A 27005-nucleotide genomic window follows, 5' to 3' on the forward strand; every position below is an offset into this window, starting at 1 on the left:
ATGGTTATCGTCTAATTTCAGAATACTAATTGAGCATCCTTAATTGGAAAATCTGAAATTGAAATGCTTGGAAATCTAAAACTTTTTAGAGTCTAAACTTTTGGATTTTGGAGCACTTCAGGCTTTGGGATTTGTGATCTTAAACCAGTTAAAATCTTTGAAAATATTCCAAAAATCAAAAAGACTCAGAAATCTGGAACACTACTGGTTCCAACCAAGCATTTCAGATAAGGGTTATTCAACCTATATTTTTATCACCCTAAAAAGAAACTCTATTCATAGGAGTCTCTCTCAGTTTTCTCTCAAAACCTTCCATTCTAGGCAACCACTAATTTACTCTTTTTTTTTTTTTCCCAGTACTGGGAATTGAACTTAAGGGCATTCTACCTCCAAGCTACATATACCCCCAGCCCTATTTTTTTGTTCTTTATTTTTAAACAGGGTCTCACTACTTTGCAGAAGGCTTCACTAAGTAGCTGAGGCTGGCCATGAACCTGCAGTACTCCTGTCTTAGCCTCCCAAATGCTGGGATTACAAGCGTGTGCCGTGTGTCACCATGCCCTCTAGACTAATCTACTTTTTTTTTTTTCACTACTGGGGATGGAACACAGGGGCATTCTATGTCTAAGCGACACCCCCAGCCCTATTTTTTATTCTTATTTTTGAAACAGGGTCTCACCGAGTTGCAAAGGGCCTCATTAAGTAGCTGAGACTGTCTTATGAATCACGATCCTCCTATCTCAGCCTCCCAAATGCTGGGATTGCAAAGGTACGCCACCACTGGCTCTTAATTTACTCTTTATCCTTGTGGATTTGTCTATTTCTGAATATTTTGCTTAAATAAGATCATAGAATATGTGGCTTTTTTGTAACTGGGTTCTTTTCCTTTTTTTTCTTTTTTTTTTCTTTTTTTCTTTTTTTTTTTCTTTTTGGTGTGTATGTGGTACTGGGGATGGAACCCAGGGGCCTTCTACCTCTGGGCTACCCTCCCAGACCTATTTTATTTGGAAATAAGTTTTCACTAAGTTGCTGAGAGCCTCATTAAGTAGCTGAGGCTGGCTTCGAACTGGCACGTCATCTTGTCTCAACCTCCCAAGCGATGGGATTACAAGCGTGCGCCACCACGCCCAGCTTGTTGTAATGGTTTCTTTAACTGAACATAATATTGGTTCTTTTTTTTATTGGTGCATGACAGTTATATAGAATAGTGGATTTTATTGTGGCATATTGATACGTGCATAACATAATTGGACCAATTTCATCCCCTAGTCCTTCCCTCCCCTCCTCTGCTCCTCCCAGATCTCCTTTCTCCACTCTACTGGTCTCTCCTGTATTTTCATGAGATCTTATTTTCTTTCTAGCTTCCACATAAGAGAAAATATATAACTCCTGACTTTGTGAGTGTAGCCTATTTCTCTTAACCTGATGCTCTCTAGTTCCATCTATTTTCCTGCAAATAGCATAATTGTGTTCTTCTTTATGGCTGAATAAAACTCCATTATGTATATATCTACCATTTTTTTCTTTTTTTTCCTGCGGGTCTGGGGATGGAACCCAGGGGCATTCTACCTGCGAGCTACACCCCCGGCCCTATTTTTTATTCTTTATTTTGAAACAGGGTCTCACTGAGTTGCAAAGGCCTTCACTAAGTAGCTGAGGCTATCCACAAACTCTGATCCCCTGGTCTCAGCCTCACAAATGCTGGGATTACAAGTGTGTGCCACCATGCCCAGCACTACCATATTTTCTTTATCTATTTATCATCTGTTGGTAACCATGTAGGTTGGTTCCATAACTTAGCTGTTATGAATTGTGCTGCTGTAATCATGCATATATTTGTAGCATGCTGACTTTAATTCTTTTGGGTAAATACCAAGGAGTGGTGTAGCTGGATCATATGGTAGTTCCAGTTCTACTGTGTGTCTCTGTGTGTGTGTGTGTGTGTGTGTGTGTGTGTGTGTGTGTGTGTGTTAGTTAATGGGGATTGAAACCAAGTGCATTCATTCTGCCTCTGAATTACATCCTAGGCCTTGTTTTATATTTTATTTTGAAAGAGAGTCTCACTAAGAAAGAATGGCCATGAAACTATGATCCTTCTGTGTCAGCCTCCCAAATATCAGGATTACAAGCTTGGGCCACCACGCTGGCTCCATTCTTACTCTTTTGAGAAACTTCCATACTAATTGCCATAGTGACTTACTAAATTAGATTATATCCCCCTCCCCTACATCTTTGCCAGAATTTATTATTTTATTTTTTATTTTGAAACAGGGTCTCATTAAGTTGCTGAGGAGCTCCCTAAATTGCTGAGGCTCATCACCATGAACCTGCAACACTCCTTTCTCAGCCTCCTCCCAAGTACTGAGGATTACAGGTGTACGCCATCACACCCAGTTATACTTGTTTTGAAAAATGTCTGCTTAGTTCATTTGCCTATTTATTGACTGGATAATTTGGTGGGGCTTTTTGGGGGATGGGTGTTTTTTGAGTTCTTTATATATTCAAGGTATTGGAAGAGTATTTGGCAAAATTTTTTTTCCGATTTTGTGGATTCTTTTTTTTTGTACTGTTTGGTTTTTTTGCTATACAGAAACTTTTTTTTTTTTTTTGGTGGTACTGGGGTTCCTGGAAACCTTTCTACCTCCGGGCTACACTCCCAGACCTATTTTATACTTTTAATTTGGAAACAGGGTGTCTTACGCCAGCACAGCTGGCTTCGAATCTGTGCGATCCTCCTGTCTCCGCCTTCCAAGCTTGGGGATTATAAGCGTGCACCACCACACCCGGCTATACAGAAACTTTTTAATTTGATGCCATCCCATTTATTGATTCTTAGTATTATTTCCTGAGCTATAGGAGTCATAGAAAGGAAGTCACTGCCTACTCCTATATGTTTGAGTGCTTCTCCAATGTTCTCTTCTAGCAGTTGTAGAGATTCAGATCCTTTTTCTAGGTCTTTGATCCATTTTAAGTTGAATACAGGGTGAGAGATACAGATCTGTTTTCAATATTTTACATATGGATATCCAGTTTTCCCAGCACCATTTGTTAAAGAGGCTGTCTTTTCTGTAAGGTGTAAGTTTTTGGCACCTTTGTCAAGAATCAGATGGCTAGAGTTGTGTGGGTTTGTCTCTCTGTCTTCTGTTCTGTTCCATTTGTCTGTGTATCTATTTTTATACCAGTACCAAGCTGTTTTTGTTACTATGGTTCTTTAGTATAATTTTAAGTTGGGTATTGTGATGCTTCTAGCTTTACTCATTTTTGCTTAGAATTGCTTTGGCTCTTCTTTTTTTGTTGTTGTTGTTGTTCTTCTTCTTCTTCCATATAAATTGTAGGATGTTTGTTTATATGTGCTATGGATTAAACTCAGGGATACTTTAGCACTAAGCTACATCCTCAGCCCTTTTTATATTATTATTTTTGTTGTTGTTGTTTTGTGTGTGTGGTACTGAGGATTGAATTCAGAGGCATTCTACCTCCAACTTATGCCCCCAGCCTGATTGTATTTCTTATTTGGAAACAGGTTCTCACTAAGTTGCTGAGGCAAACTTCAAAACTGTGATACTCCTGTCTCAGCCTCCCAAGTACTGGGATTACAAGCATGCACCACCATACTCAGCTTTTTTGTTGGTGGTACTGGGGGTGGAACCCAGGGGCTTTCTACCTCCGGGATATACTCCCAGACCTATTTTATAATTTATTTGGAAACAGGGTCTCACTAAGTTGTTGAGAGCCTCACTAAGTGGCTGAGGCTGGCTTTGAACCTGTGCGATCCTCTGTCTCAGCCTCCCAAGTGCTGGGATTACAAGCGTGCGCCTGGCAGCCCAGCTTTTATTTTATGTTTTGAGACAGGATCTTGCCGGGGCTGGCCTTGAAGTTGCAGTCCTCCTGACCCAGCTTCCCAATTAGCTCGAATTATAAACATGTACTGCTATCCCTGGTTTAGGATTTTTTTTTTTTTTTTAGATTTGAGGATAATATCATTGGTATTTTAATGAAGATTGCATTGGATCTACATTGCTTTTAGTAGTATGGCCATTTTAACAATATTCATTCTGCCTATCTACAAACATGAGAGGTGTTTCCATCTTCTGACATCTTCTTTGAGGGAGGTACTGGGAATTTAATCCAGGGGCATTCTACCTCTGAGCTACATCCCAGCCCACACCCCTTTTTACATTTTTATTTTGAAACAGTCATGCTAAGTTGCTGAGGTTGGCCTTGAACCTGTGATCTTCTTGTCTCTGCCTCCCAGGTACTGGGCATGAGCCACTGCACACAGCTTCTTCAATTTCTTTTTTTCAGCATTTTGTAGTGTTTCTTGTAGAGTTCTTTGAGCTATTTGACTAAGTTTATTTCTAAGTGTTTTATTTTTTGACGCTATCATGAATGGGGATTGTGTTTCTGATTTCTCTCTCTCTCTTTTTTTTTTTTTTTTTTTTTTTTTTTTTCGTGTGTGTGTGGTGCTAGGGATGAAACCCAGGGGCGTTCTACCTCCGAGCTACACCCTCAGCCCTATTTTTTTTTTTTTTTTTAATTTTGAAACAGGGTCTCACTGAGTTGCAAAGTGCCTCACTAAGTAACTGAGGTTGTCCACAAACCTGGATCCTCCAGTCTCAGCCTCCCAAGTACAGAGATTATAAGTGTGCGTCACTACACGCATCTCTGATTTCATTTTTGGCATATAGAAAAGTACTTTATTTTTGTTTCTTTTGTATCCTGCTAATTTGATGAATTTATCAGCTCTAGAAGTCTTCTGGTAGAGCTTTTGGGATCTTAGTAGAGAATCATATCTGCCAAGAGGGGCAATTTCCTTTTCTATTTGTATTCTTTTCTTTTCTTTTCTTTTCTTTTCTTTTCTTTTCTTTTCTTTTCTTTTCTTGTCCAATTGCTCTGGCTACAGTTTCATGTACTATACTGAATAAGAGTGGTGAGAGTAGGCATCCTTGTCTTGTTCCTGTTAGAGGAAATGCTTCCAGTTTTCCCACATTCAGCATAATAGAGATTTAACCTGGGTGGGGGGTATACCTCCAAGCCACACCCCTACCCCTTTTTTAGTTTTTATTTTGAACCAGGGTCTCATTAAGGTGCAGAAGGCCTCACTAAATTACTGGGGCAGGCCATGAACCTGTGATCCTCCTATTTCAGCCTCCCAAGTACTAGAATTGTAGGATGTATTACTATGCCCAGCTCTTCAGGGTTTTTACTGTGAATGGGTACTGGATTTTATTTATTGATATCTTTGAGATATCATGTGATTTTTGTCCTGTATTACATATGTTCGTTGCATATGTTGAGCCATCCTTGCCTCTGTAGAATGAAACCAACTTGGTCATGATGTACAATTCGTTTTCTAATATGTTGTTGAATATGATTTGCTAATATTGAGAATTTTTATATCTATGTTCATCAATGATATTGGTCTATAGTTTTCTTTTCTGTGACCTTAGCTGGTTTTGCTATCAGGGTCATAGTGACTTTGAAGAATGAGTTTGAAAGTGTTTCTCCCCTTTCTATTTCCTAATAATTTGAGGAGAATTGGCATTAGTTCTTTAAAGGTCTAGTATAAGTTAGCTGTGAACTTGTCTGATCTTGGGCCTTTCTTTGATACAAGCATATGACTGACACCATGCCCAGCTTCTTCTTATTTTCTAAGACGTGTGTGTGTGTGTGTGTGTGTGTGTGTGTGTGTGTGTGTGTTTGCGCACACGCACTAGGGATTGATAGATTTTATTAAACTTCAATCTCATTGCTTGTTATTGGTCTCTTTAGATTTTCTTTCTTCTTTCTCCTCTTGGTTCATTTTAGGTAGGTTGTATGTGTCTAGGCACTTATCCATTTCTTCTAGATTTTCTAATTTATTGAAATATATAATTTTTCAAAATATTACCTAATGATCCTCTGGATCTCAGTGGTATCTATTGTAGTATCTCCTTTTATTTGTTTCTAATTTTATAAATTTGAGTCTTCTCTTTCTTTTGGTTAGTTCAGCTAAGGGTTTTATCAGTCTTATTTCCTCAAAGAACCAGTTCTTTGTTTCATTGATCTTTTGTATTCTTTTACTCTCTCCTTAATTTCAGCTCTGGTCTTTACTATTTCTTTCCTCCTACTGGTTTTGGGAATGGTGTGTGTGTGTGTGTGTGTGTGTGTGTGTGTGTGTGTGTGTTTTACTAGGGATTCAACCCAGTGGCATTCTACCTCTGAGCTACATCTGCAACTCTGTTTTTATTTTTATTTTGAAATGATCTCATTAGGTTGATGAGAGTTTCACTAACTTGTCTTCAAACCTGCAATTCTCCTTCTTAGCCTCTTGGGATTACAAGCATATGACACCATGCCCAGCTTGTTCTTATTTTCTAAGACACGCACTAGGGATTGAACCTGGGGAGTTCAACCACTGACTTGTACTTCCATATTTATTTTCGGATCAGCCTGTTAATTTCTGCTAAAAAGCAGCTGAGTTTTTGATAGGGGTTGCTTTGGATCTGTAGACTGACTATAGAACGTTTCAGACATGATACACTTTTATTTTAAGATAAATAAAAGTACATGAACAAAGCCGGGTGTGGTGGGGCACACTTGTAATCCCAACATTCAGGAGGCTGAGACCTGAGGACCATGGTTCGTGAACAGCCTCAGCTACTTAGTGAGGCCCTCTGCAACTCAGTGAGACCTGGTTTCAAAATAAAGAATAAAAAATAGGGCAGGGGGTGTAGCTTGGAGGTGGAATGCCTCTGGGTTCCCCAGACCCGCAAAAAAAAAAAAAAAAAAAAAAAAAAGTGCATGAACAAAGTATACTCCAGATTATTGTTGAATGAAGTGAAGAGCCTTTGAGCCAGGTGTGGTGCTGGGTGCCTGTAATCCTAGTACTTGGGAAGCTGAGACAGGGTTGAGACCAGTCTCAGCAATTTAGGAAGACCCTGTTTCAAAAATGAAAAGGTCTGGGGATGTAGCTTGGTAGAATGCCCCTGGGTTCAATCCCAGTACCCAAAAAAGATTAATAATAATAATAATAATAATAATAATAATAATAATAATAAAAAATAGAAGAGCCTTTGGGTAGTTGCAAATATATAATGTAGGAGGACAATGAATCTAGCATTGCTGTTTTGAAGTGATCTCACAAAGTTTCATAGCTAAGCTTCTATTTTCCCATCTTAAAATATATGTAAGTAATATTTGCAATTATTTTAAAAACAGATGCGAATTTTTATTATTTTAAAAACAGACGCGAATTCTTGTCCTCATTTAAAATACTTTTTTGTGTGTGAGACCCTGTTTCCAAATAAAAACATTTTAAAAAAGGGCTGGGGGTATAGCTTAGAGATAGAATTTCCCTGGATTCAATCTCCAATAACACACACACACACACACACACACACACACACACACACACACACAGTCCATGAGTCAGGCATGATGGCGTACACTTGAGAGGCTGAAACAGGAGGATCATGGTTCTTGGACAGCCTCAGCTACTTAATGAGGCCCTTTGCAGCTCAGTGGGACCTTGTTTCAAAATAAAGAATAAAAACTAGGGCTGCGAGTGCAGCTCAGAGGCAGAATGCCCCTGGATTCCATCCTTAGTACCATCAAACCCAGGATGTTTGATGCTTCATCCTGAAATACCATGCTTCACTTATTGTACTATTCTAAGAAAACTCTTGTTCTTTGGTCTTTACTATCGGGGTTTCATTTTTATCCTATTTCTTGGCAGTGCAGATGACTCAGGCACTTGCTTTGAACAATTTGGCCAAACAGATCAAAGTTTATTTTCCAGCTGGGAGCATAGTTCAATGGCAGAGCACTTGCCTAGCATGCACAAGGCCCTGGGTTTGATCATCCTTAGTACAAACAAACAAACAAACAAACAAAAGGTCCAAGTAGGAGTAAAAGTGCACATGCACAATAGTAATAAAAGGAATTCCTCAGGGGCAAATTTGGGAATCGTTTTTATAAGATTGCTTTCCTATTTCTTCTGTCTTTTCAAAATCCAATATGATATCCCTTTTTTGTGTATGTGACAATTTCTACAATCAGTTGTCAACAGTTGTACTGACTTCTTTCTACAGAAATTGCCCTTAGCCCAAATAATCATGAAGTGCACATCTATAAGAAGAACGGGAGCCAGTGGGTGAAAGCTCATGAACTCAAGGAGCACAACGGACACATCACAGGTAAAGGCTTAATATGGTATCTCCAAATTGAGTTAGCTTCTGTTTAAATGTAGAACCTAGTAAAGTGAGTGAGTCGTAATATTTACAGCTATGCAACATTTACTGAGGTTTCTTTAGAAAGCTTGAAAAAATACTGTAGTAGTGATCTCAGTTATTAATGCTTCTTTTGGTCCAGCTGGTATGAAAAGTACTGAACTTACTTTGAGAATCAGGAGATGAGACATTAAACCAAAATTAGACCATGTGTAGATGATGTGAAAACTCAGCCAAATTGTGTTCCCAAGGGCTGTGGGACACAGTGTCTTGTAGAAGTTTCTTTGTGTTGTTTCTGGGTTGAGAAAGATGTTACAAAATATTTAAAAGAAACAAGTATTACAGTAAACACCTGTATCAGATTATCTGCTGCCACAATTAGTTTTTTTTGTTTTGTTTTGTTTTTTGTTTTGGTTTGGGGTTTTTTTTGCAGGTCTGGGGATGGAACCCAGGTATATTCGACCTCCGGGCTACACCCCCTGCCCTATTTTTTACTCTTTATTTTGAAACCGGGTCTCACTGAGTTGCAGAGGGCCTCACCAAGTAGCTGAGGCTGTCCACAAACTGCGATCCTCCAGTCTCAGCCTCCTGAATGCTGGGATTACAAGCGTGCGCCACCACACCCAGCACAATTAGTTTTTTTCATGTGTCAGGAAACTCTATTTTTCAAGAAACTGAAGGAAAAGGAATATAAAAATACTCTGTAATTTTCTATGATATCATCCCAGTTAATTTTTCACACACAGTGTGTGTGTGTGTGTGTGTGTGTGTGTGTAGTTTTATTTGTTGTTGTTACTTAGGATTGAACCTGAGTCAGGTGTGATGATGCATACCTATAATCCCAGTACTTGGGAGGCAGAGACAGGAAGATCACAGTTTTGAGGATGGCCTCAGCAGCTTAGTGAGACCCTATTTCAAGACTTAAAAAAATAAATATATATACATATATATGTACATACACTCATACATTACATATATTTGTGTGTGTGTGTATATATGTAGTGTGTGTATACATACATACATACATAGGGATGAAGGTATAGTTTGAAGGTAGAATGCTCCTGGGTTCAATCCCCAGTACCTCCCCCCACAAAAATACCATGCTTCACTTATTGTACTGTTCTAAGAAAACTCTTGTTCTTTGGTCTTTACTATCGGGGTTTCATTTTTATCCTATTTCTTGGCAGTGCAGTTGACTCAGGCACTTGCTTTGAACAATTTGGCCAAACAGATCAAAGTTTATTTTCCAGCTGGGAGCATAGTTCAATGGCAGAGCACTTGTCTAGCATGCACAAGGCCCTGGGTTTGATCACTAGCACAACACACGAAAATTCTTTCTTTCTTCCTTTCTTTCTTTCCTTTTCTTTTCTTTTCTTTCTTTCTTTTGACTGGGGATTGGACCCAGAGGCATTCTACCTCCAAGCTATACCTCTAACTTGATTTTATTTCTTATTTAGAAACAGAGTCTCACTAGGTTGCTGAGAGCCTCACTAAATTGCCATGGCTGGCTTTGAATTTGTAATCCTTCTGTCTCAGCCACCCAAGTATTGGGATTACAAGCATGTGCCTCCATGCCCAGCTATAACGTGTGTGTGTGTGTGTGTGTTGTACTGGGTTTTGAACCCAGCAGCATTCTACCTCTGAACTACACTCCTAGCCCTATTTATTTTTTATTTTGAAGCAGGGTCTCACTAAGTTGCAGAGGGCCTCACTAAGTAGTTGAGGTTGGCTGCTAACCTGCATCTCTACTGGCTCAGCCTCCCAAATACTGGGATTACAAGCATGCACCACCACACTCGGCTGTTGGTTTGTTTTGTTGTTGTAGGTGGGGGCGTTGGAACCCTGGGGGAATTCTACCCCTGGGCTATACCGATAGCCTCATTTTATTTTTATTTGGAAACAGGGTCTCACTAAGTTGCTGAAAGCCTTGCTAAATTGTTGAGGCTGGCTTTGAACCTGTGTTCCTCCTGTCTTAGCCTCTCAAGTACTGGAATTATAGGCATGCACCACCATGCTGGGCTAGCACATTTTGACATTCTGTATTCTTTAGAAGTTGTGTAGCATTCCACAGCAAAAAACTTGTTACCATCCTTCTTCCTTTCACTGGTGATTTGTTTGTGATACTTTGAGCACCAGGAGCCTAGTATATTATGAAAGTAGCATCAAAGATGTCATTTTAATTTTTATTGCTATTGCTTTCCCATGACCTTATTTCTATTAGGTTGGCCTATTTTCTAAGTCCCTCTGCCAATGGCCTAAGAATAAGGACACTTGTATCTTAAATTGGAATTTTAGCATTAGGAAATACTTTTATGAAAAAAAAGGCTGAGATGTAAGACCCCCAAAATAGCTTTAAAATGTGAAATATTTGCGTCCTTTTTCTGCCCACTTCTCTTTTTGGGTCCTTTGAACTTGGCCTGTTTTCTGTCTGCAAACTCAAATGGCATTTTTTAGATCTGAAAAAACTGTTGTTGGAAAAAATCTAAATATAACTCTGTGACAGGAGACCAGGAATCAAACATTTTTTCAGAAAGATAGTAACTACAGGAAAAAAGATTTTCTGAAGCATTCTAGAATAAAAGATGAGTCACTACTACAGAGGATAGGAGTCTGGCAAACATCAAAGGGACAGTAGAATTCTAGGTTATTTTCTCCAAGGTTCTTCTGTATTAAATTTGTAATTTGCTCCTACTTTAAAAAAATTTTATGAAAAATTTTGAAGAGATTTAAAAAATAAAATAGTGTAATGAACCCCTTACATTCATTACCCAGATGCAACAATTAACAACTCACAGCCAGTCTTGTTCTTCTGAACTTACTTTCTCTATTACTGTACTATGTTGACATTACATCACTTTATATTTCTTTATTTTTTTTTCCTCTTTTTGGTACTAGAGATGGAACCCAAGAGCATTCTGCCTTTGAGCTAAATCCCCAGCCCTTTTTATTTTTTGTTTTGTAACAGGATCTTGCTAGGTTGCTGAGAGTCTCACTAAATTGCTGGCTGGGAACTACTGATCCTCCTGTCTCAGCCTCCCAAGGATTGGGATTACAAGTGTGTGCTAGCACACACAGCTTCATTCCAGTTTTTTTTTTAACAAATAAATGAGTTGTTTTATATATATTTAAATATATTTTATATATTTAATGATTCTGGGGATTGAACACAATGACATTCTATTTCCATGCTACACCCCAAACCTATTTTTTTTTTTTTTTTTTTTTGGTGATACTGGGGTTCCTGGAAGCCCTTCTACCTCCGGGCTACACTCCCAGACCTATTTTATATTTTTGAAACAGGGTCTCTTACGCCAGCGCGGCTGGCCTCGAACCTGCGCGATCCTCCTGTCTCCGCCTCCCAAGCGCGGGGATTACAAGCGTGCGCCACCACGCCCGGCTACACCCCAAACCTATTTTATTTTTGTTTTGAAATAGTGTCTCACTAGTTTGATGAGAGTCTCATTTCTTGCCAAGGCTGTCCTTGAACCTGTAATATTCCTGTCTCAGCCTCCCAAGTACTGGGTTACAGGCATGCACCACCATGCCCAGCTCCCAAATAAATATTTAAAAAGAGTTAAAAACTTAGCCGGGCTTGGTGGTGCACTCCCATAATCCCAGTACTTGGGAGTCTGAGAAAGGAGGATCGCAGGTTCTAGGACAGCCTCGGCAACTTAGTGAAGCACTAAGCAATCTATTAAAACCCTGTTTCAAAACAAAAAATAAAAAGGGTGGGGTTGTAGTTTAGAGGTAGAATGACCCTGGGTTCATTTCTTACTACCACAAACAAACAAAGAGTTTAAAAACTAACATTATCTAAAATAAATGAGGCTATGACTATAATTTTATAGCTTCCATTTTCAAATGAAAAGTGTGGTTCCAGGAGCAGACTTCAACTATAAGCCAAGTGGAGGCAGTTCCTTACATTTTCTGAAAGGAGTAGGACCTTTTTGTTTGCTTTTTAATCACCATATACTTAAGCATCTTAGGAATTCTCATAAAACACATGTGTGTTTAATTAGAGTGGTGGTCATGTGAGATATGAGATGAAATTTGAAATTGTCAGAATCACTGAGGTCTCTTTATTAGGCTCTATTTTGGATGTTAAAGGACATAGTTTTCTATTGCTGTGTGACAAATAATATAATGTTACCACCTTAAATCAAAATATATTTGTTATCTCAGTTTCTGTGGGTTAAGACTAGCAGGACTTATCTGGGACCTTTGCTTATGGTCTCACAAGGTGTAATCAACTTGTCAGCCAGGATGGATTCTCTTCAGAGCTTCAACCAGGAAAGATCCATTTCCAAGCGCCCTAGAATTGTTGGTGAAATTCTCATCTTTGTGACCATAGGATTCACAGAAGCTTGCTTCAAAGCCAGCAAGCAGGAGAGCGAATGAGAGTCTAATGTAATCCTGTACATATAATCACATATATACTATTACCTTTGTAGCATTCCACTGTTTAGGAACAAGTCACATGTACTGTCCATACTCAGGGGAGCAAGTGGGTTCATAGCCACCATAGAGCCACCCACCACAAATATTTCCCATGATTCGCTTCCCCCAGCGTAGTGATGCACACTTGTAATCGCAGTACTTGGGAGGCGGACACAGGGGGATCATAGGTTTGCAGCCAGCCCCCTCGGCTACTTAGGCCCTCCCCCTCTTAGTGAGACTCTCAGCAACTTAGTGAGACGCTGTTTCCAAATAAAGTATAAAATAGAGCCGGGCGTGGTGGCGCACGCTTGTAATCCCCGCGCTTGGGAGGCAGAGACAGGAGGATCGCGCAGGTTCGAAGCTAGCTCCGCGCGCTGGCTTAGGAGAGACCCTGTTTCCAAATAAAAATGCAAAAATAGGTCTGGGAGTGTAGCCCGGAGGTAGAAGGGCTTCCAGGAACCCCAGTACCACCAGAAAAAAAAAAAAAAAAGTATAAAATAGGTCAGGGAGTATAGCCCGGAGGTAGAAAGCGCCTGAGTACCACCAAAAAATATATATACATACATACACACACACACACACACACACACACACACACACACACACACGCAATCATTTAACTCATAGTAAAGTTACTAAGTTAGTCATTAACTTTAAAATTATTTTATAAATAGCAGAGGATAGTTTTCTCAAACAATTGTGTGGTAACCAGAAAATAGTAAGTACACTTTTGGTGAGCGTTAAGCCTCAGCAACTTAGCAAGACCCTGTTTCCAAATATAAAATAAGAGCTAGGGGTATGGCTTGGAGGTAGAACACATCTGAGTTCAATCACCAGTACCGCCACACACACACAAAAAGTAATTTTTGTGAACTTATATTTATAGAAAATACTCTATCAAGAAATATAAAATGACCGAGTCATAGCAGATTTTATTCTAGATATATAACAAACTGACCTTGACCTTGGGATCTTTCACAGCAGTACGTCCGCTCCAATTAGAAAAATAAGTCTTATGTTCAGATATATATTTAAATATTTTCCTAGTTTAGATGCAGAGAAACTCAAGGGCTTTTTGACATAATTTATATAGAAAAGGTATTCAGGGCTGAGGGTATAGCTCAGAAGTAGAGTTTATACTCAGCCCTGGGTTCAATCTCCAGTGTGGAAGAGAGGGAAGATAAAAGAAAGAAAATTGTATTTAGGATTTGTGGGGGGTACTAGAGATGAACTCAGAGGCATCTACCTACAAGCTACACCCCCAGCCCTAATTTTTATTCTTTATTTTGAAACAGGGTCTCTTAAGTTGCAGAGGGCCTCATTAAGCAGCTGTCTGCTAACCTCCATCCTCCTGTCTCAGCCTCCCAAGTACTGGGATTACAAGCATGGGCCACCATGTCCAGTTTAGGATGGTTTAACTGACAGCAATATTCAGTTAGAATATACAGTGAGTCACAATTTATATTTCCCCCCTTTATTCTTTTTTTGGAGGGGTATTGGGTTTGAATCCAGGGACATTCTACTAGCCCCTTTTTCATTTTGAAAGACAATCTTAAGGGGATTGCAGGTTTGAGGATAGCCTCACCAAGTAGGGAGACTCTCATCAACCTAGTGAGATCCTGTTTCCAAATAAAATAAAATATGGCTGGGGGTATATATCAGAGGTAGAGTGCCCCTAAGTTTAACCTCTAGTACAAAAGAAAGAAGAGAGAAAGAAAAGAAAAGAAAAGAAAAGAAGAGAAAAGAAAGAAAGAGAAAGAAAGAAAGAAAGAAAGAAAGAAAGAAAGAAAGAAAGAAAGAAAGGTCTTGTTAAGTTGCTGAAAGTCTTGGTAAGTTGCTGAAGCTGATCTTGAACTTGTGATTCTCCTGTCTCAGCTTCTAAGTACTGGGATTATATGTGTATACCACCACACCTGGCTTTTCCCCTTTATTCTGAAGATTATTTTTATTTACCCTGTGTGCTGTTTTAGTTGAGTACCTTGTCAACTAAATTAAATGTCAGTTGACATAATGGAATTGGTTGATTTGGAATATATATACATACATATTTGATATGTGCGTGTACACATACATATAATGGAATAAATTAATATGGAATTAGTTGACATGGTACTAATTAACTATCAATTAATATAATGGAGTGAGGTCTATTATTGAATAGACTGAAATAATCTAATAGAGAAAAGAACAAGATAATTGACCTTCAGACCCTTTAAGAACTTTAGAAACCTGTGAATGGGTGAAGAGAATGCCCCTGATTAGTTTTTCAAACTTTGGGGTTATAAAACTGCATAAAAATAGCTTTGTAGCTGACTGTGGTGGCACCTACCAATAAACCCACTACTTGGGAGGCTCACAGGTTTGAAGCCAACCTCAGTAATTTAGTGAGAGCTTGTTTCAGAGTAAAAGATAAGTCTGGGAGCATAGCTCAGAGGTAGAATGCCTCTGGGTTCAATCCTCAGTACCACAAAAATCAAAACAAAACAAAAACAGCTTCGTTGCACCTGGCCTCTTGGGGATCCTGAGTCCTGGATGCTTTGCAGAGGGACATCCTTTTCTTTGTGTGAGGTGGTGATCAGGCCTTCGAAGGGGGAAGGATAGACCTGAAAGGAAGCTATGATGCCCATATCTGCTCCTGCCCTGGCCAGGACTCACCTGCTGGTGTCACAGTCAGTTGCCATTGACCAGGCGACCCACATCTCTCTTGCAGGTATTGACTGGGCTCCCAAGAGTGACCGCATCGTTACTTGTGGGGCAGACCGCAATGCCTATGTCTGGAGTCAGAAAGATGGTGTCTGGAAGCCAACCCTGGTGATCCTGAGGATTAATCGTGCAGCCACTTTTGTGAAGTGGTCCCCTCTAGAGAACAAATTTGCTGTGGGAAGTGGAGCACGACTCATTTCTGTTTGTTACTTCGAGTCTGAAAATGACTGGTGAGCAGCATCAGAACTTTTTATTTCTCTCTATACAGTTTACATTTGGACTGCTGTGTTTTTGGTGACTTCTTGAGGCACCTTGTAAAGACCCAACTACAGCTCTAGGTTCTCCTTGTTTAGAGATTATGGGTTTTTTTTTTTCCAGTTTGTCTAACTGAGCATTTCTTCTCATGTGCACATTGAGGGAATTTTTACATCTTATTAATGTAGAGTTATTGTTTCCAAGTTCTGATCTCCTAATTTGTTTGTGTTACAAGATGCTACTACCATTTTCTCTGGAGTGTATTGTCCAAATTACTGTATTCTTACTCTAATATGGAAAGTCTGAGTGCTCTGAGGAATATTTTTCTCTCACCATATCTGTTCACTTGAAATATCTAGTATGCTTGCAGATAGCAGTGTTCTTTCTTTTAAGCTTATTTGTTAACCAGATCTATGTCTTAGTATAATATTTTACTTGTTCAAACTCTTAAAGTAAAAGTTCACCAAAATGTTAGAAGTATACTCAGGCTATTGTACTTAAAAAAAAAGTACTCATAGCGAGTCAAAATACAGAGGGTAGTTTGTTGTTGTTCTTTTGCGGGTCTGGGGATGGAACCCAGGGGCATTCGACCTCCGAGCTACACCCCCTGCCCTATTTTTTATTCTTTATTTGAAACCGGGTCTCACTGAGTTGCAGAGGGCCTCACTAAGTAGCTGAGGCTGTCTGAGAACCTGGATCCTCCCATCTCAGCCTCCCAAATGCTGGGATTACAAGCGTGCGCCACCATGCCTGGCCAGAGGGTAGTTTTATGACTAAACTTATTTGAACTACTCTTTCCTGGTAGTTTTGATTAAAAAAAAATAACTATCTTCTACCTGATACACATTCAGAATGGGAGGTAAATATCCTTCAACATGAAATTTTCCTTTAATATGAAACTGGCATTGTTTGTGTTTCAACTAAAAATAGCAGGGTACACATTACTCTTTGTATTATTTGTGTTCTACTGAAACAATGAATGGGATTTCATTTAGTAAAACCTCAGAACTTTTATTCTTTGGAAAGAAAATCTGTGAATTAGCCAGGCGTAGTGACGCACGCTTGTAATCCCAGTGCTTGGGAGGCTGAGACAGGAGGATCGCACAGGTTCGAAACCAGCCTCAGCTACTGAGTGACGCTCTCAGCAACTTAGTGAGACCCTGTTTCCAAATAAAGTATAAAATAGGTCTGGGAGTATAGCCCAGAGGTAGAAAAGCCCCTGGGTTGTTCCACCCCCAGTCCCACACACACACACAAAAAAAAAAGGAAGGAAGGAAGGAAATCTGTGAATTTGAATCATGACATGTATTTTCTTTTAAGTATGTGTGAAAAATAAGACTAGCCTTATCGCCAGAAATCATAAAAATCATTTAGCGGGCTCATGGCAATGAATAGAAAAAAAGCAGTGTTCATTAATATTCTTTCATGGCTGAACTTTATGTCAGAGATTACTAGCTGACATTAATTGCTATTAATTTACATAGGAAAGTTCCTTGTAGCTAAGCTTCAACCATAATAATTGTTTAAATTTTTATTCATTGGGTATAATCTCAAATATAGGCAAATTGGACCTTACTGTAGTACACATTATTGTCTTTGAAAAAGTTACATACTCAGAACAGTTTCTCGGCCATAAAATAGTTTATTGAGCCTGTTATGGTGGTGCATTCTCATAATACAGTACTTGGAAGACTGAGATGGGAGGATCTCAAGTCCACGGTCCAACTTCAGCAACTTGGTTCAATTTATTAAGACTTTGTTTTAAAATGAAGAATAAAGCCGGGTGTGATGGCACACACTTGTAATCCCAGTACTTGGGAGGCTGAGGAGGATCTCAGGTCCGTGGCCAGCCTCAGCTACTTAGTGAGGTTCTCTGCAAGTTAGTGAGACCTTGTTTTAAAACAAAGAATAAAAAATAGGCTGGGGGTATAGCTTGAAGGCAGAATGCCCCCTGGGTTCAATCCCTAGTACTGCAAAAAAAGAAAAAAAAGAATAAAATAGGGCTTAGGGTGTAGCCCTATTTTATTCAGAGGTAGAATGCCCCTGAGTTCAATCAACCACACACACACACACACACACACACACACACACACACAAAGTTTATTGGTATGATGTAAGAACTTTAAAAAACTATCTCTCAGGATCCTATAATTCAGTCATATCAACTGTCTATCTAATTGAAAAAAAATCATGAAAATAATTCAGAATATCATCTTTTTCAGAATGAATTTTACAAAATAGATTTCTAAGAAAGGTTCTGTAGAAAAGTAATTTCGCATTCAAGGGAAGGCATTTGGCTCAATATTTAGTCTCTCAACTCTTGAACAACCAGCCGTGATAGGTTTTTAAATAGCAGTTTGAGGCAAAAATTGAATACTTAAGCCAAAATAATGACTGATCTTAGACTTAAATAATCTCTTTTGAATGGTACTCTAAAATTACTTAGAGGCTAATCCCTAACAAGAGGTTCTTCTAATTTCTTGGTTGTGATTTCTCTGTAAGGAAAAAAAAAAAAAAAAATATATATATATATATATATATATGTATGTATATGTGTGTGTGTGTGTGTGTGTGTGTGTGTGTGTGTGTGTGTGTGTGTGTGTGTGTTTTCTTCATGGAGCCTTATAAAGGAAATTAAGCTTACAACCCCAAATGGAATAACAGATCACCGAATATTTATAAAACTTCAAGTAATTTCAAACTTCAATTTTTATCCTCAAGGTTAATGTCATATGTAATCTGAAATGTCATGGGGCAGGTGGTACCAGATTAAATTAGGCTTCTCTCTCTGTCCTTCAGAAATGTGCTTTCTCTCTGGCAGGAAACTTGATGGCCAGTGTAAAAACCATATTCAAATGTTTCTACCTGGCACAGGTTTGTGACTCATTTGGGGACTTTCACTTAATAAACTACAATGGTCTTCCTCCTTTTGTAGGTGGGTAAGCAAGCACATTAAAAAGCCGATTCGCTCCACGGTCCTCAGCTTAGATTGGCATCCCAACAACGTTTTGCTGGCAGCAGGATCATGTGACTTCAAATGCAGGTGGGAATGAATGAGAATTGATAGACTTGAACTGTTTTTGTTCATCCTTCAACAAATATTTGTGAGGTTCCTTTTCTTTGCAAGGTACATTGTTGGGCACCGTCAGGGCCTCATAAGAGCTTGCAGTCTAGAGAAGGAGCTATAGTCCAGACACAGAGGCATTCAATCCCCATACTTGGGAGAGAGGCTGAGACAGGAGGATTGCAGGTTCGCGGCCAGCCTGATTAAACGTGTGTAAGTCACCTAGGTAGACGGAAATGGACTTGGAAGTGGGGTAGTGGGGAGATGCAGGGCAGGGCTGAGGAAGTCTTTCTTATACAGAATGTCCACAGTTTCAAGTACTGTGTCTGTCCGTCTGTCTTTCCCCTTTTTTCAGCCTCTCTTTCTTGACTGCAGTATTATTCCTCATTTCATATTCCAGGCAGCAAACCCTGCAAATTACAGAGTGAAACTGAGCTTAAAAAAAGAGTAAAACAATATGCTGCTAGGCTATTACCATGCTGGCCTTTTCAGTTAAAGCTTTCTGTCATTAGCAGGATGCTAAAAGACACATAGCCACTTTGCTAGGAGCTTTAAAGATCATACCATGTAACTTTTTTTTTTTGGGGGGGTTGTTTTTTTTTTAGAGCTGTTCTTTATCAAGGAGCCTTTTCCCCCTTAGCTAAAAGAAAACAAATGTTGCTTTGTGTTGATTCTTGGTAGCTGGGAGTTGGGGTATATCTTTCCTCAGTAACTTACAGAAATCCTAACCAGTGATTTATATTGAGGAATATTCAAAGTTTAAAAAAAAAAAAAGTGTAACGCCAGGCATGGTGGCGCACGCTTGTAATTCCCATGCTTGCTTGGGAAGTTGAGACTGGAGGATCGTGCAGGTTTGAAGCCAGCCGCGCTGGCTTAAGAGACCATGTTTCCAAATAAAAATATAAAATAAGTCTGGGAGTGTAGCCCAGAGAGGTAGAAGGGTTTCCAGGAACCCCAGTACCACCAAAAAAAAAGTGTATGTTAGAGAGAGTTTTGTTATGATAGCATCAAGGCACTTTGTATTCTGGAGTTTTTTTGTTTGTGATCTGTTACCCAGAGTCATCCTAGCTCTCTTCCACCTGGATTCTTCTGATGTTTCTAAAATCCTGGCTGTGAAAACAAGTTGTAATTCTCATGTTAATATTTATCTTCTCAAATAAACTTTCCTTTGACTTGCAGTCCTATGAGTAAAGGTGTGTTCCATTTACATTCTCAAGCTGGTGGCTGTGAACCATGAGTTCTGGGTTGTTTTTGTTTTTATTTTATGGCACTGGGGAACCAGGGCCTGGCTCATGGGAACATGCTTGAGCGTGCTTGGCAAACACTTTACCATTGAGCTACCTTCTCAGCCCACCGCCAGTTCTTTCTAAGCCTCTCAGGCAGCCCTTTCCTGTTGCTGATTTAAAGCATCTAACTTACAGCTAACTCTTTAGCCTCCATCTGGCGGAAGTCCTGCCTCTGCCTCCTCTGGAGCTTCCACCACCATTGTCATTTGGGGTTGGGGTGGGGGGGTACTGAAGTTCTTTTTGGAAGTCTTTAGGTTCAGAAGTTTTTTAAAGAAGATATATACAAAGAGCTGGGCATGGTGACACACGCTTGTAATCCCAGCATTCAGGAGGCTGAGACCGGAGGATCATGGTTCACGGACAACCTCAGCTACTTAGTGAGGCCCTCCGCAACTCAGGGAGACCCTGTTTCGAAATAAGAATAAAAAATAGGGCAAGGGGTATAGCTCGGAGGTCGAATCCCCCTGGGTTCCATCCCCAGACCCGAAAAAAAAAAAAAAAGAAGATATACAATGAAGAAAGAGTGTTGGATTGCAAAAAGGACCAAAAGGACAGATTTCCAGCTATTCTTTGTGCCTCCCCTTTCTAACATTGGGTCCAAACATCTCACACACAATTGCATGGAATTAGAGAGGAAGTTATGAACAGTGACGACACCCAGCCATGGAAGACCTGCCCTCATCTCAGACTCTTCCTACCACAAAGACTGGCCAGTGGGCCAAAGGGTCAGGGGAGCCAGTCCATCACCTGGAAACACTAGAGAGCCCGCCCATTCCCGACAGGACTCCCTTGGCTTTCTCTCTGTCTTTTTTTTTTTTTTTTTTTTTTTTTGGGTAGTACTGGGGTTCCTAGAAGCCCTTCTACCTTGGGGCTACACTCCCAGACCTATTTTATACTTTTTATTTGGAAACAGGGTCTCTTAAGTCAGTGCAGCTGGCTTCGAACCTGCGCGATCCTCCTGTCTCCGCCTCCCAAGTGCGGGATTACAAGTGTGCGCCACCACACCTGGCTTCTTTCTGTCTTTATTTTAATTTTATTATTATTATTTTTTTTTTGTGTGTGTGTGTGTGTGTGTGTGGTACTGGGGTTCCTGGAAGCCCTTCTACCTCCGGGCTACACTCCCAAACCTATTTTTTATACTTTTTTATTTGGAAACGGGGTCTCCTAAGCCAGCGTGCGGCTGGCTTCGAACCTGCGCGATCCTCCTGTCTCCGCCTCCCAAGCGCGGGGATTACAAGCGTGCACCACCACGCCCGCCTTCTTTCTGTCTTTAAATGGACCAGTACCATGGACTTGTGGGGTAGCAAAGAGTTTCCTTTCTCCTCCCACTGACTCTGTGGGCTTTCTGGATACTGTGTTGAGAAGGATGCTAAAGTAGACAGAAAAGCATGCTTTCATTTAACAAGGTCTAGATGAGAAAGAGAAGGGTGCAGTAGCAAGGTTTCCCCAGAATGTACAGTCCACGAGGGAAGGGCTTTGTTTGCACAATCTCAGAGTGTGCAGCTAGAGCCTGCCGCCTGTAGATGCTCTGTGCGCATCTGCTAATTGGGTTCAGACTTGTCAGACTTGAATCTGCTTTTAGGTGGCACTTCAAACCATTCAGTATTTCACGAGGTTTATGCATCTGAACTTGCCCATCACATTTTGTTCTTTTTATAAGCCAGCCTGTTTGTGTTTGGATCACTTTATGATAGCTGCCTGTGGCCTATTTCTATATACGTACATTTTCATTTTTCTTCTCTTTAAACCACAGAGTGTTTTCTGCCTACATTAAAGAAGTGGATGAGAAGCCAGCAAGTACACCCTGGGGCAGCAAGATGCCTTTTGGTCAGCTGATGTCAGAGTTTGGTGGCAGTGGCACTGGTGGCTGGGTCCATGGGGTCAGCTTCTCTGCCAGTGGGAGCCGCCTGGCCTGGGTCAGTCATGACAGCACCGTTTCTGTTGCCGATGCCTCAAAAAGCGTACAGTGAGTATTTGCCATTTATGTGGACTCTCAGCCCCTGGGTATAAGACACGAGCATAAAAATCCCAACCAAACTGTAGGCACTGTCTACAGTTACACATATTCAAATGATTGGTTTGGGAACTTTTAAAGTGTTAGGGTTTCCTACCAGAAGCACTTCTTAATAGAAGTGCCGGTAGCAATGCCTTTGAGGAATCTTCTTGTTTGGTACTGATAAGTGTCCTTTCAAAATGGGTAGGCTAGCCTATTATTCTGAGTTCTTTATGTCACATCAGTGTCATCCATTGGCCTTAAACAGGAGAAAAGTTCTTACTGCGTGTAGTCAGGGAACAGTGGGTCCTTCATGCCACTTGTGGTATCTGCTGGAAGAACTGTGCTGACTCATGTGTGAGCAGCATGCCTGCTCAGCTCAAGGCAGCATGTGCGACATCAGAACTCTGATTTGCTTCTTTAATACTAGAGGAAGAGAGAAGACTGGAATCCTTTTCCTTCCATGAGTCTTTGAGTCTTTCTGGTGAGGCCTTTTCCATTGGTGGCTAAAGGAGTTCACTGTTAGAGACCTGCTGACCTGTGTGTGGAGACCCGGCCTTGTTGGGTGACCCTCTCTCCCTCTGCTACACAGTGGCAGTGACACGTGACATTTCAGAGGTGGTAGTTTCTTTCTTAACTGGATTTAATATGGGGTTTTGTTAGTTTTATGTTTTGGGGTTTTTGTTTTGTTTGGGGGGGTCATTTTGTTTTGTTGAGGTCCTAGGGATTGAATTCAGTGGGGCTTTGCCACTGAACTATATCTCCCAGCCCTTGTAGGCACAGGATCTCACTAAGCTGCAGAGACTGGCCTCAATCTTCGATCCCTCTGCCTCAGCCCCCCAGGTAGCTGAAATTTTAGGTATGTGCCACTGTGTCTAGCCATTTGTATGTTTTTTGAAGATTCTTTCATTATAATTGTAGTCTTCTACAATTAATATGTCTATAATCCCAGTACTTGGGAGGGTCATAAGTTCGAGGTCCGCCCTAAGAACTTAGTGAGACCCTGTTTCAAAATAAACTAGGGCAGCTGGGCGTGGTGGCACACTCTTGTAATTCCAGTGCTTAGGAGGCTAAGACAGGAAGACTGCACAGGTTGGAAGCCAGCATCAGCTACTTAGTAGGCTCTCAGCAACTTAGTGAGACCCTGTTTCCAAATAAATTATAAAATAGGGTTGGGAGTATAGCCCGGAGGTAGAATGCCTCTGCGTTCCATACCTAGTACCACACACACACACACACACACACACACAATTAGGACTAGGGGTATAGTTCAGAGATAGAATACTCCAGGATTCAATCCTCAGCACCAAAACCATAAAATAAATAAATGTAGTCTTCCAAAAGATTTTTGTTCATATATAGGCATTTAACTTTTTTATTTTTAATGCAATAAGATTATATTCTACATTTTCTATAATATTTGTCTTTTAGCACTCAATATAATTTGATGCCAGCATTGATTTTATACAGTCTATTAAAACACATAAAAAGTTCTTAGCAAATGCTACTATAAGTCTCTGCCTACTCTCATGTTGATTCATTATTTGCCTTTTTTAGTCCTTTAAATCAGATTATATGTTTTACCCTTCCCTTTCTTCAACATAAATATTTCAGATGATAGTAAAATATACCTCAGAAGGGCATAAGAAGATGTGTTAGGTCTTTAATCCAATACCAACTTGAATAAGGGGTGTCTTGAGACATAACAGTTAATTTTCAAAACATATCACTTTTTGCATAAAGTTAGGTGCTTTTAATTAGTCAACTGATGTTTTTGCCTGCCATGTCTGTGTAACCTTTCACCAGGTTTAAAAACAGAAGTTACAGTTGCATTCATGCATGTGCGTCCATGCACACACACACACACACATGCACGCACACACATGCACGCACACAACCAATTTGAGTGCAAGCTTTTGGGTAAGACCAAGCTCAGTTCATCTTGATGGCTCTAGCTCCTAACATAGGACCAGATTCTCAGTAAATATCTATGTGATGGAGCCCCAGTGAGCACAGGGAAAGGGAGGCATATAGCCCAAGCATTCAGTCACCAGCTAGAGTGACAATGTGAGCTTTAGCAGGTAAGACAGAGGAGAAACCATTGTAGGCTGAGGTCTAGGAAAGTCTCATGGAGATGATTGGAGCTGAGCTTCAAAGTCCTTAGCAGACTTGAATAAGAGCAGAATACCAGGCATGGTCTTGCACACCTATAATCCCAGTCCTTGGGAGGAATACAGGTTTGAGGTCAGCCCCAGAAACTTGTGTTTCAGAACAAAAAATAAAATAGGGCTGGGAGGGTATCTTGGAGGTAGAATGTTCCTGAGTTCAATCCCTAGCAGTACCCTACACACACACAAAAGGGGGGAAAGAAAGCAGAGCTAGCCTTGGGGGTATAAGTTTGTGAGGAAAAGGCAGAAATTGGAAGAAGAAGGCCTCTTTGGAGTGGGAGGGGCCTCAGAAGGGAATGGAATCCAGGGCAGAGAGAGCTAAAGGCCTCAGTTGCTTTCTTTGGTTTGGTTTGGTTTTGTGGTGTTAGAGATGAACCCCAGGGCCTCAGTGCATGCTCGGCAAGTGCTCTACCACCAGGCTGCACCCCTCAGCCTGAAGGCTTCAGTCTCTGAAGGTCACCATGGGGTCACTTCATGCTCCAGATTCCTGCAAGGAGAGGTCAGGAGGCTCCTTTTAAACCAAGTGTTCATTGACACTGCAGAAGCCCTGTGAGAATAGGTCCTTTGTCGTCTACTGTGTCTGTAAAGAAGCTGCGTGGTACGGTTCCACTCAGTGTAACAAATGTTCTTGTGTTCAGGGTCTCAACTCTGAAAACCGAGTTCCTGCCACTCCTGAGTGTATCGTTTGTCTCAGAGAATAGCGTCGTAGCTGCTGTAAGTATTTCTCTTCATTCTTCCTTATCGTGCACTGTATATAATCTCCAGACCAGGAACAATGCCTGCTCTGTGACACTGGCACAATGAAGACAGCCTTTTAGAAGAAAGGGCTAGCTTGTAAGTGTAGGAGTCGCCTGTAGTGGTGAGCGTTCTGCTGAGGAGTTCCTGTGTGGGCAGCCTACCCTCCCACACTGACTAGCATCTTGTTTCAGGGCCATGACTGCTGCCCGATGCTCTTTAACTACGATGACCGCGGCTGCTTGACCTTTGTCTCCAAGCTAGACATTCCCAAACAGAGCATCCAGCGCAACATGTCTGCCATGGAACGCTTCCGCAACATGGACAAGAGGGCTACAACTGAGGACCGCAATACGGCCTTGGAGACGCTGCACCAGAATAGCATCACGTAGGTGCCACCAGCCTTTTGGAGTCCCCTGGATGTCCCCGGTGGCTGGGATCCTGGCCATCTGGGGGGAAAAATTGTGGGTTTTTTTGTTTGTTTGTTTTTTGTTTTTGTTTTTTTTTTTCACTGAGTCTCTATAAAACCCTTCCACACTGCAGGCCCAGATACCCTTCCAGACCAAGAACAGTAATAGTCTGTGTCTTCCCATCTGTTCTTATTTTCATCTTGGACAGAGTGAACTGCCACCACCTAGTCTTTTTTGTCTTTTAAGGTGTAGATGGCTCAGGGCATCCAGCAGGAGTGTGGCTCCTGTTAAACTGTGGGGTGGGAGCCAGGCGTGGTGGTGCACACTTGTAACACTTGTAATCCCAGTACTTGGGAAGCTGAGACATGGGGATTGCAGGTTCACAACCAGCCTCAGCTATTTCCTGAGGCCCTTCACAACTTAATGATATGCTGTTTCAAAATGAAGAATAAGGCCAGGCGTGGTGGCGCACACTTGTAATCCCCGTGCTTGGGAGGCAGAGACAGGAGGATCGTGCTGGTTCAAAGCCAGACTCACTGGTGTAAGAGACCCTGTTTTCCAAATAAAAATATAAAAAATAGGTGTCTGGGAGTGTAACCCGAAGGTAGAAGGGTTTCCAGGAACCCCAGTACACCAAAAAAAAAAAAAAAAAAAAGAATAAAAAATGGGGCTGGGCATGGTGGCACACGCTTATAATCTCAGCATTCAGGAGGTGGAGACCGGAGGATCGCAGTTCTAGGACAGCCTCAGCTACTTAGGCCCTTTGCAACTCAGTGAGACTCTGTTTCAAAAAATATAAAGACTAAAAAATATGACTGGGGGTGTAGCTCAGAGGTAGAATGCCCCTGGGTTCCATCCCCAGTACCGCAAACAAAACAAAACAAAAAAGAATAAAAAACAGGGCTGGGGATGTAGCTCAGAGGTAGAATGAATGCCCCTGGTTCAACCCCCAGTTCCAAAAAAGCAACAACAAAAAAACTGTGGGGTGGTGGGGCCCCTCGGGCAGCGTCTTCCCAGGATCACTCTCTCAGCAATGCAGTTAAACCAGGAGACCTTCCTAAATGCCCAGCTCCTCTGGCAGTGAGCACAGACTATGGAGTATGGCTATGTCCTGTTACTATGCTGACCACAGCTTTCAAATGTTTATACAAGTAAGAAGATCCTCGGTCACAAACAGAGTTCCTTAGCATATGACAGCCGAGAATCTGGACTGATTTTTCACCAAGCATATGTGATTATAAAAGACAACAGAATTACTTTTTATTCAGAAAGTTTGATATATTTAGATTTAGAGGATAAATGTAATATATTCTTGATATTATAAACTACATTCCAAGTTGGGTACCATAAGGTTTTTTTTTTTTTGTTGTTTTGTTTTGTTTTTGTGTGTGTGTGAGAAAGAGAGAGAGGTGGGGGAGAGGGAGAGGGAGGCGGGGAAGGAGAGGGAGGAGAGAGAGAGAGAGATTGATTGATTGATTGATTGATTCTGGGGATGGAACCCAGGAGCATTTTCCTTCCCAGCTATACCCCCAATCCTGTTTTATGTATTTATGTTTTTACATTTGAAACAGCATATCACGAAGTTGTAGCACTTACTGAATTGCTGAGGCTGACTGCAAACCTGCAGTCTTCCTATCTACTTTTCAAATTACTAAGATTATAGGCATATGCTACCATGCCCAGCTAGATTTTCTTTTTTTTTTTTTTTTTCACCAGTACTGGGGATAGAACCTAGGGACATTTT

The 27005-nt window shown here is 40.8% G+C and overlaps 1 protein-coding gene across 2 annotated transcripts in view; it reads left to right on the forward strand.

Moving 5' to 3' along the window:
* The window catches only part of ARPC1A (actin related protein 2/3 complex subunit 1A), a gene marked incomplete at both ends in the record, with an annotated part of 31025 nt that overhangs the window by 487 nt on the left and 3533 nt on the right, over nucleotides 1–27005 (forward strand). For both annotated transcript variants that reach the window (XM_080704199.1, XM_080704200.1), the window contains 6 exons: nucleotides 8073–8177; nucleotides 15358–15580; nucleotides 18541–18648; nucleotides 21709–21921; nucleotides 24755–24830; nucleotides 25046–25239. In XM_080704199.1, coding sequence (XP_080560325.1) covers nucleotides 8073–8177; nucleotides 15358–15580; nucleotides 18541–18648; nucleotides 21709–21921; nucleotides 24755–24830; nucleotides 25046–25239 — 919 coding nt within the window. The remainder of the gene's footprint in view (nucleotides 1–8072; nucleotides 8178–15357; nucleotides 15581–18540; nucleotides 18649–21708; nucleotides 21922–24754; nucleotides 24831–25045; nucleotides 25240–27005) is intronic.

Source organism: Muscardinus avellanarius, assembly GCF_963383645.1.
Source record: "Muscardinus avellanarius genome assembly, chromosome: 10".
NCBI lineage: Eukaryota > Metazoa > Chordata > Mammalia > Rodentia > Gliridae > Muscardinus > Muscardinus avellanarius.